At 37.0% G+C, this 18,100-nt stretch overlaps 3 protein-coding genes across 4 annotated transcripts in view; 1 reads left to right on the top strand and 2 right to left on the bottom strand.

The window, feature by feature from the left end:
- Positions 1-18,100, bottom strand: part of zgc:175214 (RING-H2_RNF24_like domain-containing protein) — a 172,695-nt gene that overhangs the window by 23,702 nt on the left and 130,893 nt on the right. The gene's annotated exons all lie outside the window — the stretch shown is intronic.
- Positions 878-6,846, top strand: LOC103038100 (inositol 1,4,5-trisphosphate receptor-interacting protein). Its single transcript, XM_015608314.3, has 2 exons — positions 878-1,006; positions 4,060-6,846. Exon 2 carries the CDS (start codon positions 4,061-4,063, stop codon positions 6,404-6,406), a length of 2,346 nt encoding a protein of 781 aa, XP_015463800.3. The 5' UTR covers positions 878-1,006; position 4,060; the 3' UTR covers positions 6,407-6,846.
- Positions 10,407-16,603, bottom strand: zp3c (zona pellucida glycoprotein 3c). Its single transcript, XM_007259057.4, has 8 exons — positions 16,067-16,603; positions 14,853-14,968; positions 14,062-14,159; positions 12,325-12,502; positions 12,112-12,238; positions 10,967-11,055; positions 10,804-10,877; positions 10,407-10,585 (listed from the first exon to the last, which is right to left on the bottom strand). The coding sequence occupies exons 1-8, from the start codon at positions 16,532-16,534 to the stop codon at positions 10,539-10,541; spliced, it is 1,197 nt and encodes a 398-aa protein (XP_007259119.3). The 5' UTR covers positions 16,535-16,603; the 3' UTR covers positions 10,407-10,538.

The following is an 18,100-nucleotide window of genomic DNA, read 5'->3' as shown; positions in this document are numbered from 1 at the left end:
ACATAATGCTCAGGCAGCCTCCAGAATATTGCCTCACCCTATTCAAATCATTCCTGGCCAGCCAGAGACCTTTCCACTCTATGAAAAACCTATGAAATATGCTGTTGTATCACAGTTGTGAGCTGTAGGGTTGCTAAGTTGTTGTTAGGTGGTTAATATGATAGTGCTCTTATGTTTGTAAGTAGTGGCTATGGTGCTGCTAAGTAATTGCTAGGTTGTTGCTATGGTACACCACATGGTTGCAATAGTGTTGCTAGGTAGTTGCTATTTTATATCAGGTGGTTACAGTCGTGTTGCTAGGTTGTTGCTGTGATATCACAGATAGTTGCAAATGGGTTGCTAGGTGGTTGCCATACTTTTAGGCTGATCCTGTGGAACAGGAAAATGAGCTAGCTAGCTACCAAGACAAACTAGTAGTTGTTGAAAACATTGAAAACTACACGTTAATCTATAGTAATATTGTGGATATTGTAATTTTCAGTCACTTGTACTGCTATCTTGTCGGTGATTTTTCATAGCCCTTTGTTTGAAGTGCCTTGAAGGGCCATTAACCCTCAACACTTCACCCTACCCTTCAAGCCTTATAAAAAATCGGGCTAAGTTTGCCAAGTGGAAAGAAATGGGATTGGGCCATAGTGTACATCACTACTGCTAGTATTTTATTAGGCCTTTGCACACCACTCTAATTTGACCTTGAGAATGCTCTCTCACAGCAGTTCGGGCAAATATTTGGCTTTAGAGGCTGTGTAGAAATGTATGTTGTGATGCTCATGATTTCATCAGCGATCGTTCATTCACTCGGGTGGGTTCTCTTCAGTTGTTTCAAACAGGAAATAGTCACTTACGGTCAGAGTGTTCAGGAAGTGTGCTGTCAAAGTCTGTCTCAATCTGACAGGCAACATCCTCTATAGGAAGAGACAATACGGTTCAGAGCGCTGCAGATAACTGGTCCACTTTGATGCTGGAATTTTCCTTTATCTTTGGCTGTAGACCTAAATCTATCCAGGTAGGTGAACTTAAATGTGACAATTTAAGTCATTCAAAAATTAGCACAAGAAAACAGAACTTTACTGAAATGAATGAAATGCAGTATTTAGTGTAGGAGGACAGAAAGTACCTGTTTCATTAAACCAGGAAGTTGAGCAGCGTGCTATGATCTGCATCACCACCTTGTACATCATAGCATATTATTTACTATTCTTTATATTTTAATGGTAAATTTACTTTTAAAGATATAATATGCATATAAAATACAGCAGGAAAAGGTTTGTTGCTTGTACTCCAATGTACTCCAAACTACACAAATAATTTGTGTTTATTATAAAAGCAATTATTATGTCTGATTGTTAAAGGAAGTTAATTATTTTGTAGAATTTTAATGTACTTTAACCCCCAACTGCAACATTAATGTGGCCCAAACCTATAACATACTGGCTTTAGATTATTTTGATAATTTGAGGTACATCATAGTAATTATTGTGACTGCATGAGGCCCGTTTAGTGAGCTTGCAAACAGCTATTGGATGAGTGCAGTAGCATTCTTAGGATAAGCATCCAAACAAAACCATTTTGGCCAAAGCACTCCATGATGAAAGCATTGAAATTTGTCCATTTACATAAAATAAAATGTTTTATGTCATATACCACCAAATCTATGCCATTTCTGCCCCCAAGAGATTACACACATAATTACTTTAAAATACATTTTATCATTAAGCATGGTGTCTTGTACATTGACCTAATTGCAAAAGTAAGATATGTAAAGAACACTAAAAAAAATAGCATTTTTTACCTGTCCCCACTTTCTAACTATAAACTTTAACATTAAATATATAAATAAAATCCATCAGAGATTCATAATAAATACATCATATTTAAGTTAAAATACATATTTTAGTTGTGTCCCTGGGTTTCACTCATTCCTGTTACCATAAAACATTATCTGAAACATCTGGAACATTTTACAACAAGTCACATCTACAACAGGAAGTGACATCAGTTGGTTCTTCTGAAAATCATAGGAAGACCAAAATTAAGTTCCCTCATTAGTTTTTCTGTATATTTGATCTTATTGTAACTATGACTGAGGATGTAAATCTCAACACTCTGTCCTGTTACCTAAACTAATTCTTAGATCTATTAGCCATTTAGCTATTTTTCATGTTTTTGCTAATTCTATGCTAAAAACTCATTCCTGTTACTTAAATTCCTGTTACTGAAAACATAGAAAGTAACAGCAATGAGTGCCTGTAACAGGAGTGACTTCCAGTAACAGGAATGAGTGCCATTAAAAGGAGTGATTTTTTGTCATAAATATCAATTACTTACAGTAATAACTTACAGTCAACCATTTATTTAAATCAAAGTCTTTCTTTAGAGAAAACATTAAAGGAATTAGTGGACTTTTTAAATGTCGTGTGAGTTTTGTAACCATCTTTAGCTTTGAAATCTTGTACAAAGTTAAGTAAAGCTGCCTGGGTTTGACCATTACTTGTTTTGAATAGTTAAATACATGTGTTATTAGATTCAGAGATAAAAAAGAAGCTTTGAGATGAGCAAAGAAGTTCTAACGTTGCCAGCTGGATTTTATAGTCCCAGGATCAGTTGGAGCATGCTCAGTGCAGACCATGTGGGTTGATCCAGGTCAGAGGGGGAATCCAAATTAATGTAATATTATACTGTTCTTTCTTTTTGATGACTTGATGTTTCAGTGTTTTCTGCTTCTTAATTCTGTCTATAGTTATTCTGATATCTTGTAGTTAATGATAATGTGATCTAAATATAATATATATATATATGTATGTTTGTAATGCTATTTTGAATGAATCCTTCCCCTCCAAATGGTTCATTCCTGTTAATTTGAACCCAGATAGGGAGGTCATTTCTACACTGGTTGTATTTAAAAACAAAGAAAATACGGTATTTAAAGAACTGTATTCGAATTAGAGGTTTCACACTAAGCACCAGTTTTTAAGATGATTAAGTCTTGTTAGACCTTCAAATCATTGCAATATAGTGACGTGTGTGGCCAATCAGGACCTCTTTTTTCCAGATCCTTCTATTTCCAATGCTATAATGATCATTATTTATTAATAATGTGTCCACCCAACTATGTAATTTGCATCAACCTAATAATATTCCTTTTTACTTACGTTACTACTGATTTCCTTAAAGTATAATGTGAAGTTTTGCACATCTCTTAAAACTATTAAAATGACCCCTATGATATTTTTATAATCCTGTCTATATAAAAAAGTCCTAAATTCTAGAAAAATTACAGTAATGTAATTTATTTAATTCATAACATAGATGACAAAAATGCAAAATGCAAAGAAAACAAGTTTATATTCATAAAGTTCCATAAGAGTCCAGAAATCAATATTTGGTGGAATGATCCTGATTTCATGCATCTTGGCATGTTCTCCTCCACTAGTCTTACACACTGTTTTTGGATAACTTTATTCTGCTCCTGGTGCAAAAACTCAAGCAGTTCAGTTTGGTTTGATGGCTTGTGATCATCCGTCTTCCTCTTGATTATATTCCAGAGGTTTTCAATTTGGTAAAATCAAAGAAACTCATAATTTTTAAGTGGTCTAATTTTTTTTTTCCAGAGCAGTATATTGGCATCAACACAGATGTTATTCAGAGGAACCACTTCAGAAATTACGTTTGACCCTGAAACAAAAAAAAATCCCAACCCAAATCTGATTTAGTTTAAATCTAGGTTGTAATTTACCCATATCAGTAAACTGGATTTCTTTTGGAAAAAAACACTGTGCCGGCAAGGAATACTGTCAGAACTGACCCACCACTCAACCATTAGTTTAACAACTAGAACAAAACTAGATAAACATTTTTTAAATCACATCTTGCCAACCATTCCCAGTGGTCCACTAGAAAATTCCAGATATGGTTCAAGTCCAGACTACATTCATGTTGCCATCAGGCTCATGTATAGCAATTCTACATTTTGGAAAGCTAAGACATACCAACATTGTCTATCTTCATCTGATAATGTGGAATGTATACATTTAATCATGTCTTATTGTCTGCCTACAGGATGGTGGAGATTCTGCGTGTCTGTGTGTTTATGGTCAGTCTACTGACACTAAAGGACCCCACTATCTTTGAAGAGGAGGAGGATGACGATGATATCATTGTGGATATTCCAGCGCAGGAGAATCTGTTGCAGAAGGAGGAGGCAATACTGGAGCAGGAAGATCCTGGTGTTCACTCTGTCAGTGAAGATCTGCTGCAGGCATCACAACATCATCAAATTAAGTGGAAAGAGGAGCGTGAGGAGATAGATCTTCAGCTAAGTGCCAAAGAAGAAGAGCAAAAGCAACCAGTGGAAGACCAGAGTGGTTTGCACCATGAGTCATCAACAGAAAACAGTTATTATGACTTAGAGACTGGCAACACTTTGGACAAAGAGTCACAACAGGCTCCACATGTAGATAACACACCTTCTCTGCTAGACAAGGACCCCTCTTCTGGAGAAGAGATACAATCTGTAATTGAACATGGTGGCAAGAATGAAAGCAACAAAGTTCTGCCAACTGGAAATGAGATCCCGAGCCAAGAGGATGCGGTGTCTGTGCACAAGAAGGAAGTCCAAATCGATTATATACAGGCACTGGATGACAATCTAGTATCCTCATCATCAACTCAAAATTCTCAAAAGGATTTGGATCAGATAAAGATGACTGATAAACAAAAGTCACCTGAAGAGAACAAGGAAAATCTTCAGAAGCATCAGAAGTCATTTTTTCAGCGAGCAGTAAATGGACTCCTACGAGGATGGTTCCAAGATTCGCAAGACAAGCATACAGAATCTGATAACGAATCTTTTGAAGGAGGTACACAGCAGCAACTGCAGGTTACGCAACAGACTGAAGAGATGTCACAGACAGATGAGAGACTATCTAAGGTACATCAAAGACATGCTAGGACTTCTAATGAGCCATCAAACGCAGATCCCTCCAGCGCAAGCCAAGTACAAGGGGCCACCAAGAGGGCAGAGAACACCTACATCTGGTATTTCTTGAACTTCCTTTCACTTGTGCAACTGATTCGTCTTCTCCCAAAATTCATCAGCAAAATCTTAAAAGTGTCAGGAATTAGGAGAGAGGATTCTCTTGTCCTGGAAGGCAAGACACTCTCTGAACCAGTTCTCTTGAACATATCAGCCAGGATGTCCCTTCTAGACAACAAAGTTTTGAGTTGCTTTCACAAACAGTGCGTCCAAACACCTCTCTGCACACGCGAGCGTATATGCGACTTCGTAGAGGGTTTTGTGAATGAACTTCTGGAAGCTGCAAGAAACACAACAAAAGACAACAAAGGAACAGATTTGCAGATTGGCGACCCTATTGGTGTAGGGAGCTTGTATGAGCTTTGGGCCACAGGCAAGACAATGGTGTGCGATTTGTACGTACCCATCACCGCGCCACGCTCGTACAGTTTTGAGTTCGAACTTGATATGCCAAGCCATGGCAAAATCAAGATGGTGAAAGCTGAAAGCACGTCCAATGGCTGCCCTTGTGCCAACGGAGTGGCGGATGAAGATATGTTGTGCCTTCTTCATTCCCATAATGAGACAAGCAAGATCGTAGATGCTGTTGGTGGTCCACTGTGCCAGGAGAATACATCGTATCTTTCCAGAACACAAGTAGTCCAATGGTTCAGGAAAAGAATTTGCAAAGCATGGCAAGAAAATAGTCACAAGTATGAGTTTGAGCTAGCATTCAGAAACCAGGCTGCACCCGGTGCTCTGAAGGTTCGACTCCGGTCAAGGCAAGTCATTCTGTTCAACCTCACTCCTGTTGTCCAGATAAAAGGCTCAGAACTTTACTTACTCACATTTCTTCCTTTAAATCAATCAACCAACTTCGCAGACACCCACTGGCCTGTTTCTCTGGCTAGCTATGAGAAGGCCCTTCTTAAGCATTTCAACCAAAGCCTTCTAAATGATTCTTGTCACATTTCCTGTCTTCAGATCCTCTCTTTTCTGCACAAGCAGCAAATTATCCTGACAGGAAAATGCGGACTTAAAAGTTACCACCTGAAAATGGCTCTTCTTCATCTGCTTTTAGCCAACAAACCTGAAGATTGGAAGAGCGATCAGTTAGCCTGCCGATTAACTGATATGCTAACGTTTCTTGCCCAGAGGCTTCGAGAAGGCAAGCTCCACCACACTTTAGTCAAAAACTCTCTCGTTCCAAGCGACATTGGACTTCCTAAAGATGTTCAGTCAGCCAAACCGATCAATATTTTTCTGCCACTGCTTTCTGACAGACGTTTATACCTGAGAACTGTTGAACACTTACAGGAACTGGTGAAAAATGCTCCTGTAGTCATACAGGAATACGTTTCAAGGGACTGCTCAGGGTTATCCATGAATTAGGGCAGAAATCTGCTCATGATGGTCAATATTAATAAATATTGTCCCGTTGTCTCCACAGCCTAGCTTTTAAATGTCCAAAACTGTGTAACAATACATTTTTGAAGATTTCTTCTATAGAAAAATGGTACCCTAACCTTTTATACAGTTTACTATGATGTTTTTATGCAATGTCCACAGTGCTGGTAAAATAACATTTTTAAATTATTTTTTCCTAAAGTTTTGAATTATTAATTTACATGTGTCCATAAAATAAAACCAAGCTTTTTAAATGGGTCTTAAAAATTTCCTGTTCACCTTGTCACTTTGCGATAACTGGCCCTTTAAGAAAGTAATCTTTGACATCAGTCACATCACAACCTGCATGCTTTTTTGTTTTCAAGGGACCGAAACACTTAAATGTTCAATTAATAACAATTTCTCTTAATAATGTTCATATTGTTTCTATATTTAGCTAACAAAGCTTAAGCTGTCCATCCTGTTGTGGTAATGTATCAAGGTGATTAAAATAAGTTTAGTAAATTAAAATGAATCTTCTAAAAAAAAAAAAGCATCACTATGAACAATACAATTAAATTTAAGCTGGAAAAAAATATGTCTTTAGTCTAATCTAATACGTCTTTTAAATAACATTTAAAGTCCAAAAAAATACAAATCATTCTTTACTGAATGTTTTAAGTAGGAAAAGATAAGTATTCCTGGAATCTTACATGAAAGCATTATGGAAAATTTGCATTTCTTGCTTATGAACGACCCCTACAGTCAGGTAGTGCAATTTGCAGGTGCAGTGCAGGCTGAGCTGAGCAAAAAAAATTAGCATATTGTGAAAAAGTTTATTATTTTCTGTAATGTACTGATAAACATTAGACTTTCATATATTTAGATTCATTACACATAACTGAAGTAGTTCAAGCCTTTTATTGTTTTAATATTGATGATTTTGGCAAAAAAGTAAAGAAAAAACTAAAATCCCTATCTCAAAAAATTTGCATATTTCATCCGACCAATGAAAGAAAACTGTTTTTAATACAAAAAAGTCAACCTTCAAATAATTATGTTCAGTTATGCACTCAACACTTGGCCGGAAATCCTTTTGCAGAAATGAACGCTTCAATGCGACGTGGCATGGAGGCAAATCAGCCTGTGGCACTGCTGAGGTGTTATGGAGGCCCAGGATGCTTCGATAGCGGCCTTAAGCTCATCCAGAGTGTTGGGTCTTGCATCTCTCAACTTTCTCTTCACAATATCCCACAGATTCTCTATGGGGTTCAGGTCAGGAGAGTTGGCAGGCCAACTGAGCACAGTAATACCATGGTCAGTAAACCATTTACCAGTGGTTTTGACACTGTGAGCAGGTGCCAGGTCGTGCTGAAAAATGAAATCTTCATCTCCATAAAGCTTTTCAGCAGATGGAAGCATGAAGTGCTCCAAAATCTCCTGATAGCTAGCTGCCTTGACCCTGCCCTTGATAAAACACAGTGGACCAACACCAGCAGCTGACATGGCACCCAGACCATCCCTGACTGTGGGTACTTGACACTGGACTTCAGGTGTTTTGGCATTTCCTTCTCCCCATTCTTCCTCCAGACTCTGGCACCTTGATTTCCGAATGACATGCAAAATTTGCTTTCATCCAAAAAAAGTACTTTGGACCACTGAGCAACAGTCCAGTGCTGCTTCTCTGTAGCCCAGGTCAGGCGCTTCTGCCGCTGTTTCTGGTTCAAAAGTGGCTTGACCTGGGGAATGCGGCACCTGTAGCCCATTTCCTGCACACGCCTGTGCACGGTGGCTCTGGATGTTTCTACTCCAGACTCAGTCCACTGCTTCCGCAGGTCCCCCAACGTCTGGAATCGGTCCTTCTCCACAATCTTCCTCAGGGTCCGGTCACCACTTCTCGCTCTGCAGCGTTTTCTGCCACACTTTTTCCTTCCCGCAGACTTCCCACTGAGGTGGTTTGATACAGCCCTCTGGGAACAGTCTATTCGTTCAGAAGTTTCTTTCTGTGTCTTACCCTCTTGCTTGAGGGTGTCAATGATGGCCTTCTGGACAGCAGTCATGTCGGCAGTCTTACCCATGATTGCGGTTTTGAGTATTGAACCAGGCTGCGAGCTTTTAAAAGCCTCAGGAATCTTTTGCAGGTGTTTAGAGTTAATTTGTTGATTCAGACGATTAGGTTAATAGCTCGTTTAGAGAAGCTTTTCATGATATGCTAATTTTGTGAGATAGGAATTTGGGTTTTTTATGAGCTGTATGCCAAAATCATCAGTATTAAAACAATAAAAGACCTGAAATATTTCATTTGGTGTGCAATGAATCTAAAATATATGAAAGTTTAATTCATTTCATTATGGAAAAGAATGAACTTCAACACAATATGCTATTTTTTTTAGAAGGACCTGTATAGGACAGCATGTGGACTGAGGCTGTAATATTATTACATATAACAGGCATTGTCCTTCCCGCTTCAGTAGCTGTTAATCCCGGAGTAGTGACCGCAACAGTCTTTTTTTTTACAGTGGAAGCCAGTGGAATGCCACAATGATTCTAAAGCTGTTATTTTAAGGTAAAATACATAGTGTTGCTTTAAGTTCACCAAATAAATAGGAATGCCCAGACACTCCCAAATCTACTTCACCATGACCATATTGTCAACTCCATTTAGCTCAGGGGTGTCCATTTTCATCTGCAAAAGGCTGGTGCGACTGCAGGTTTTTATTTTAACCAACCAGCAGCAAAACATGACACCCCTTGTTTAATCAGTTGGACTGTCTTCCAACTGCTGAACACATGTATCTGGCTGGGCTGGAATGAAAACCTGTAACTGTTAGTAAACCATTGGTTTAGTTAAACCAACCAGGTCATTCTGCTAATTTCTACCTTTCTAATTTTAGCTGTGTTGTTTATCAGTACAAGTTAAGTTTTGTATTCCAATTTTGTGAACAAATGTAGGCTTATCAAGGCAAGGCAAGTTTATTTATATAGCACCTGTTATACACTATAGTCATGCAAAGTGCTTTACACATTAGAAAATACAAAGAGAAGTCAAATGAAAGAACATGTAAGAGAATAACAGTAAAAATGGACAAATAAAAATAAAATAAGAATAAAGCATGAATAGAACATGATTCAAACATGATTAAACAATATATTTAAAAGAAGGAAAATTAACAATTTAGAATAAAAGTGTTTTCAGCCTGGATTTAAAAGTGTCTAGTATTGGGGCTCTACCATCACCCTCTGTCAACTGGTTCCATTTAAGAGCAGCATAGCAGCTTCCTCTCCATGTTTAGTTTTTACTGGTCACTAACTGACCAGTTCCTGATGAACTGAGTGTTCTGCTCAGCTCATATTGCTGAAGCACATCAAATAAATATGCTGGTCCTGCACCATTCAGACATATGGGCTACGTTTACGTTTACAAGCCAAGTTGTAAGTGAGCTGTATCTGTGTGCAATGTGTTAACGAATCTGTTTCTGAAACGCCTCCCATGCGCACATTGATACGCGTATAAACGTCTCCTTCACAAACAACAAAAATGTCATTTTTGAGAGACGACTTGTAGCTTTATAAAAGGAAACAGATGCATTAGCAGCTCATATGTGGAGCATCTTTTGCTGGAGTGGAGAGGAAATAGGTGGTCTGAAGTACATGCTCTGGTCGAGGAGGTGAAAATAGGCCGGCCGGTTTGCTTTAGATCTGAGTCACTTCAGCCTGGTAATGTGAACACAGCCATATAGACCTTATAGTAACTTAAGTCTGTTATGAAACATACCAAAGAAAAGAACTGGTTTACTACATACACAAGCTTCTGATGCAAAACTCATGCATGAATCAATCTTGCTTAATAGCTACAGACAAGACCAGTTTTGTTTAAAATTTCCTTCATTGTTTTTATTATATTATTTTCTTAATCCACTTCCTTCAGCAATTATTACACACAATGCATTCCCTCTGCTTTATTATTGTAAAACAATGAATGATGAATGAATTAATGAATACAGGCTTCATTAGTCCCCGTTTTATTCAGGCCATTAAACAGAGACAAAAAAAAAAAATCAAAAGGTACCCTCAACACCTGTAGCTTTCTTTGGCACAGAAGACTTGCTTTGTTTTCACTTGCTCATGGTCATCCTTCTCATACAATTTCCCAAGGATTGCTGGAAATCATCATAGTTGCTGTATCTATATAGAAAAGTGTAAAAAAAAAATTAGTCATTTTTTCCCCTTAATAAATAGGTTGCTATTATTTTACTAATCAAAACCCCCTTTCTAACTATCCATCTCCCCGTTTTTTGTTTTTTTTTGAAACCCATACTTGTCAAATGTTCAAAAATACAATCTTAATGTTTTAAAGCTATGGCTAATCATTCATTGGATATAAATTAATAAGAATTATGAACCTGAGGACTCTGGGGCAGGGCAGGAAGTGTCACAACAAGTACAGACAGAGTCATCTCCCAGCAGCTCAGTCCACCTAAAGCACAGAAAGAAAGTGACTGCTGTATTGAGTGCTTCCATTCAGGAAAAATGGTTTTCAGTGCATATTGATGTGAACACACTCACCTTTTAGTACTGAGATCATATGTGCACGATTTTGCACTTGGAGTTGGTGTTTGTGGCCCCAAGGTCATCTCACAATGAACAAACATGATCTAGAAGAGTCACAGGTGAAGACAATTTGCATGGATGATTTGTCTGGTCATCAGAATAGTGAAAATGCTAAGACACAAAATATTTGTTCAATGAGGAAAAAAAAATGCTTATGGTGTTTGGCTGAGTATAGAAAATGAAAAAAAGTATGCTCTACTCTCTTAAATTAAATGTCAGCCCAACATTTTTTTCTTCATTTTAATATCTGCCAAAAATGTTTGTTTCAGAGCACCTCTAGACAATTCCATAGATAGATAAATCACAGTTAAAGGAGAAATCCGGTGCCAAATGGACTTGGGGTGTCCCGAAACATGATAACGAGCTCAAACTTTTGTCAAATAGCCCACCTCTATTTGCTTCCAGTATTTATGAAATACAGCACTTTTAGCCGATGCTCCCAACAGGCTTACAGTGCTACTGATGGGGGCATAAAGTTGCCCATGCAAAGAAATGGCTATTTTCACACTATTAACAAACTCGAAGTAGCTCCACACTTCATTGGTAGAATTCTAAGGGCCCTGACATTTAAAGCAAAGCACTGAGAACTTTAAAAGTGCACATATAGTTTAATAATAATAATAATAATAATAATAATAATAATAATAATAATAATAATAAAAGACTGTTTATACATACAGTACCTTCAGGTAGTTCTCCAGTGCCGCCATCTTGAAATTAAGTCATAAGTCAACTGTTGACAATATGCCATTTTCATATAGACAGTCACCAGATATTTGGAGATTTGGAAGCATTTCCACTGGATTCATTTTGCAAACTGTTCCTCTATCCTATCTATTCATTTGTGCTCATCAGTCAACTAATCTTCACATAGGTAACACTATGCCCCCCCATCACTAGCATTGTAAGCCTATTGGAAGAATTGTCTAAAAGTGCTGTACTTCAGAATGCTGGAGGGTAAACAGGAATTGGATTTTTAACTAAAGTTTTTGACTTATCATGTTTCACTACATACAAAGTCCATTTCACACCAGATTTCTTCTTAAACATTATGAGAGTCCAAAGATATTTGAGCAGATTTTAGATGCTCTTCTACTCACCCTCTTATCTTTTGGCTGCGAGATCAGGTCCTTGAACAAAACAGACGCCACAGAGAACCTAACTGTGCTCTCATCAGTGCTGGGATAGAACTTGGATTGAGCATTTTGTTTGCCATCAACCAAGCAGCTGCACAAAGGGAATTTTAGGATAAAAAGAATGAAATTCCATTCTCAAAGCTCTGAGTTAAGATGGTAGTATTAGAAGTGTTTTACCCATAGTTGTCCAACACAGTATAGGTAGGTGTAGCTGTGAGGTCTTCAGAAGCAGAGATGTAGCACTTGTTCAGGTAAACCCTCCTCCCTGCTGTATCCCTGCTGTGGGCCTTGACTTCAAAGTACATGGGCTCACCAATACTGTAACTACGTACAGGGAGGAGAACATCCCCGCGTTCTGTGAAAAGAAAAAAAAAAAAAAAGTTTCAAAAAGATCAAAAACTCAGTGTGTTGAAACATGCAGCTCAGTGATTTTCAAGGTGGGTTAAAAGCTGGAAATCCAAGCAAAAACATATCCTACATTAGTAAACTTGCTGGTTTAGACATCAGAGCTTAAAAGCAGATACTAGTGCATCTGAAAAAATTACAATATCATTGAACAGTTACTTTATTTTATTCAGTTCTTTAAATCTCATATTTTATAGATGTATTAAACACAGTGATCTATTTAAAGCATGTGTTTGTTTTATTGTTGATTATGGCCTACAGCCAATAAAACCCATGCAGTGTGGGCAGTTTGCCAAGTCCTGCTGGAAAATGAAATCTGCATCTCCATAAAAGTTGTCAGCAGAGGGAAGCATGAAGTGCTGTAAGATTTTCTGGGAAAACACTGAACTGACTTCAGACTTGATAACACACAGTGGATCAACACCAGCAGACGACATGTCACTCCAAACCATGATTGGTGGAAACTTCACACAAGACCTCAAGCAGCTTAGACTGTGTCTCTCCACTCTTCCTCCAGACTTTATTTCCTTCAATTCCAAATGAAATGTAAAATGTACTGATGATCAGTGATGGATTGGAGAGACATGCCATCTGCTGGTGTTGGTCCACTATGTTTTATCAAGTCAGTGCAGTGTTTTTCCTGAAAATCTTACAGCACTTCATGCTCCCCTCTATTGACAACTTCTATGGAGATGTGGATTTCATTTTCCAGCAGGACTTGGCACACCGCCCACACTGCTAAAAGTACCAATTGGTCTTACATAATATTCAAATTTTCTGAAACACCGATATTTGGGTTTTCATTTGCTGTAATCAACAATACTTTAAAGAAACACTTACAATAGATCACTGTTTGTAAAACATCTATATAGATTTTCACATTTTAAACTTAATTACTGAAATAAAGTATTTTTTTAATGATATTCTAATTTGAGACACACTAGTAAGCAGTAAGTCTGCATTTTTGTACAATTGAAAAATTCAATGACATAAATTTGTATTTTAATGGCTTTTCTTTAGCTTTTTAAACTTGACAATAAACTTCAAAACAAGTCAGACTTCCAAAAAATGCATACATTTTAACAAATAAACATCTGCATTGAAACCTATTCGATTTGAAAACTTAATATTAAAATATCTACTACTACTACTAATAATAATAATAATAATAATAATAATAATATTATTATTAATTATTATTAATAATAAAAGTAATTTAAAATGTAAAATCAAAAAGTACCAGTTAACCAACTGTTGACCAGCTTGTTCAGGTTTATTTTTCTTTCAGGTGTGAGATTACAATTATGACTCCTGACTATCTTATAACCGCAAAAAATGGGTTTAAATCTATTGATTTATGATATAATGCCCAACCCTTGTCTGAAGTCACTATGTAACAGAAATATAAAATATTGATTGCTGTCATAAAAGGAAAAATACTGATAATCAGGAGGTTTTCACTTTACTTTACAACAAATATGGAGCTTCAGGTGTGTTGAAGTTACTCACCATCTACATGTGTGATGGACGCTCCTGATGTTAGCCCGACGAAGATGGTTTCTTTAAAAACTTCCGGATAGTAGCCCAACTGGTAGGAGCGGTGATGCCTGTAAAGCCAGGATAAACAAAAAATTAACGTCACCAGACCTACTCTATATAGACAAAAGTGTTGGGACAACTACTCATTTAGTGTTTTTTTCCTGAAGTCAAGGGAACCAAATAGAGTATATCATGCTTTTGTTGAAGTAACTGTCTACGGTCAGTGATGGTTTGGAGAGTCATGTCATCTGCTGGTGTTGATCCACTGTGTTATATCAAGTCCTATGTCAGTTCAGTGTTTTCCCAGAAAATCTTACAGCACTTCAGGCTTCCCACACTGCCAAAAGTACCAATTGGTCTTATATAATATTCTAATTTCTGAGACACTGACTATGATTTTCTTTGGTTGTAAGCCATAATCAGAATAATCATTAACAATAAAATAAATAAACACTTAAAATAGATCACTCTGTATAATATATGAGATTCACTTTTTGAAGTGAATTACCGGAGAAAAAAAAAATGTTTTAGAGATTCATCTGCCGGTTAGCATGATGCCAGACAGGCCTAATATTTTGACATTACTTTGACCGTAAAGGGACGAGACATGATGTTTGCATGTGCATTTGAATATCTATCAAAAATGGGTGAAACAATAAATTGGCTGAATGCATTACTTATTAGAAGAAGTGTCCACAAATAATTTTGCATACCGTTAAGTGCAGTTAACTTGTTTAAAAGGGTTTAAAAAAGTTTCTCACTTGTGGTAATGGCACTCCAGTCCCACAGAAAAAGGCAGCTCTCGAACCACCAACTCTGTGGTCTCTTCAGGCTCATAGCGGAGAGTGTTGGAATAGATCACACTGTCCTGATTTTCCTGTAAGAAGAGGTACAGGTAAGTAATATTTAGTATTTTATTTCCAGTTGTTCTGCAACATGCTACATTAATTATTGCAATGTAGGTTTAAAAACCATCTTCCTCCATTCCCAACTCCCAAAATAAGTGCTAAAGCAGCAGGTGGCTGGAGAACTACCATTTTTTTTTTTTAGCCACTTACAAAATTGGCTGGTGATATATATAATAAAAATATATACTTTTACTAATATTATTTTATGAAATTATGCTTATGATTAAATTATTTTTTTGCTAAATGTGTCCTAGGAGCTTATATGTCTGAAATAAACCTATGCTTCTATAAAATTTGGAAACAAAACATTAAAAGTATAGTTTTAACATTTTTTTTTTTTTTTTTGTAAAAGTATAACGCTGGAGCAGACGGGAGGTGGATCTAAAAGCAGGTAAGACAAGATTTATTAAATAGCAGATAAACAAACAAACAAATAAGGAGTAAACAAAGAAATATAAATACATAAACAAACAGGGAAAATAAAGAACTAAGCTAGACAGATTATAACTAAACATGGCTGGGGATATATACAAGGAGATTAATAAGATAAACAAGGAAATATACGAGACAAAAAGGTAACTAGAAATAAACAAGAATGTGTAAATACAAAGAACCAAGGAACGTAGAAATAACTATAGCAACCCGTGGAACGACAGACAACGGAGGAAGGTGCAAAGACCGACCAAGACAAAGTGGCACAGGGGACTGTTTATATGTACAAGAAACAATGAACACCTGGGGAAAGGGCGGAGCTACAAATGAGACACGTGACGGAAATTTACTGCGGAAACATACTGGGAAACAGAGCAGGGCGTGACAAAAGTACAGACCTAATTCAGCATAATTTAAGTAAGTTATACTTTATTTTTTAGAAAAGGGCTGTACGTATAATATGGGTTAGCTTGTTAATATATAAATGGTGTACGAATCTGCCAAACCCATAAACCACCAAGGTTAAAAAATATATATATATATATATATATATGCCTTATAGTTTGAATGAGTGGTATGCAGCCAGAATAAATACATTCTAGAAATCTGAAATGCAAAAATAACCCCATACATACTTGCCGTTGTCCATCACAGCCATTGAGAGCATAGAGAACGTAGTAGTGGGTATCTGTGGCCTGATTCACAGCACAGCTTCCCACTTTGAGATATTTGTAAGCATCAGGGTTGGTAAACAGGCTCTTTAAAACTCTCACATAAATGCGGTCAAGGTGGCACAGCATTCCCACTGGTTTGTATGTAGAAGTTGAAGATTTTGGAGGCTTGGCTTCTGATGGATGAAACACAGGATACAGTAAATCAGGTACCCGTTTAAGATCCTGGTCTGGTCTGAATAGATCCATTTGGACTTCTGAAGCTGTGATTCTCTGATACTCTGGTAGGTTCATGGCTGGACGTGGAGTTGCAGGGTCCAGAGGGACTTTAATATCTGCTGCAAAAAGACCATCATTTGGGATAAAATGAGGGTCAACCTTGTAAATCAGGGTCATAAAAGTAAAGGCAATTTTCTGCAGCATTTTGGCCATTTTACAGCAGTTTACAACCCCAGCACCTACTCGTGGGGACTGCTGGGTGGAACTGCAGGGTAGAAATCAGGTGAAGTGGTTATAAAGTGTCCGGTTGGGTTGAACAGCTGTTAAGAATTGGCTCAAAGGACTGAACTAATCAGCCTTTGATTGGATGGCAGTAGCATTGTGCAATACTAGCGAGGCCTGACCTCTTCTGGTGCAAAAGAGATATTGCATAAAGATAATACAGTGAAGGCCTGTCTCCCAGACAGTATATAAACCCCTAAAGGACTATACTAACAGAATAGTGATTTAAATGAATGAAACGACATGTTATATGATAACATATATTTTCACACTTTACTTTTTTCTTGTTTAAAACTAGGTTCAATATATACTGGCAAATGTTTCTTTGTTTAATGTGCTGTTGATCCCTTACAAAAAAAGACATTTATTTAGGAATGTAGTATACATGTAGTTGTATACCGCTTAAGGATTTTTCTGAGTAAGAGTCCATCAAGGGGCAGCAATATTCATAGAGGGGCCAAGTATTATTTTACTAGTCACACCATGTTCAAACACTTGAAATTAAAAAAGCTTACACAATAACAACTATGGAGGTTATTGTTTTTTTTTTACAAAAACAAACAAATGCAAACAAAAGAAAATGTTAGACTTACTTTATTATTCTTTGCAATTGTTTGATTTTTATTTGCTTATGGTTTTGTTAGTCTTTGCTTTAATTTTTGTGTTTCTGTGGATGTTGCTGTTAAAGTCCTTTGCTTCTGGAATCTCTTGTTTGCTTCTATATGTATATAGTATTTTTGTGTAAAACGTCTTTCATAAATACTGTAATTTCAAAACATTTAGGGGCATCAGGATAGAGCTACAGTTGGATGAACAACAATGGCAGGAGGTTGTTGCTCATAATGAAAAAGGTTAGAAAAAAACAGGGCATTTTGAAACTCCTTGTTAACTGCGTGGTGTTTTTGGGAAAAGAGGAGTTGCCATTCCAGAGCCACAAGTTAAGATTTAAGGGTCACGATCTGGGTATATAAGTAGTTGATGAGAAAACAAGTGGACCATTTCAGTCAGAACCAAGCATTACTATTAAAGAAAGATAGAGATGCTCTCCTGCAGCACCTGCTGGTTCTCTGCCAGTAGTCAATAGATGGTTGTGTTTGTGCAGGTTAACAGGGGGAGAGAGTAATGATCCCCCTCCGTCTGGCTTTAAGGGCGAATTTACAGAGCAGTCTCTCTCTACAGCTGTTTATCATCTAATGGCATCAAGTCTAGGCACATACAGACCTGTTCTCAGAGCTTTCCTCCAAGGTTACTCAAAAAACCTGCAGGCAAAAAAAACATTTTTTTAAAGGTAATATTATGAGTTTTATGAGTGTTCCAGTCACACATTGACAGTATATTTGTGTATAATAACACTATAGATAGATAGATAGTTTAGGCAAACTACATTAAAAATAACCTAAAATATCTACAGACAGTATGTTCACAGAGAGTAAGCCATTAAGGAATATGTTTTAATTCCTATAACTGTTTATTGTTTTGCAGGGTACGTGTTTTTAG

This window comes from Astyanax mexicanus, chromosome 21, assembly GCF_023375975.1.
Source record: "Astyanax mexicanus isolate ESR-SI-001 chromosome 21, AstMex3_surface, whole genome shotgun sequence".
Taxonomy (NCBI): Eukaryota; Metazoa; Chordata; class Actinopteri; order Characiformes; family Acestrorhamphidae; genus Astyanax; species Astyanax mexicanus.
Note: the sequence above shows the minus strand (reverse complement) of the source record. Positions and strands in the feature narration are given on the sequence as shown.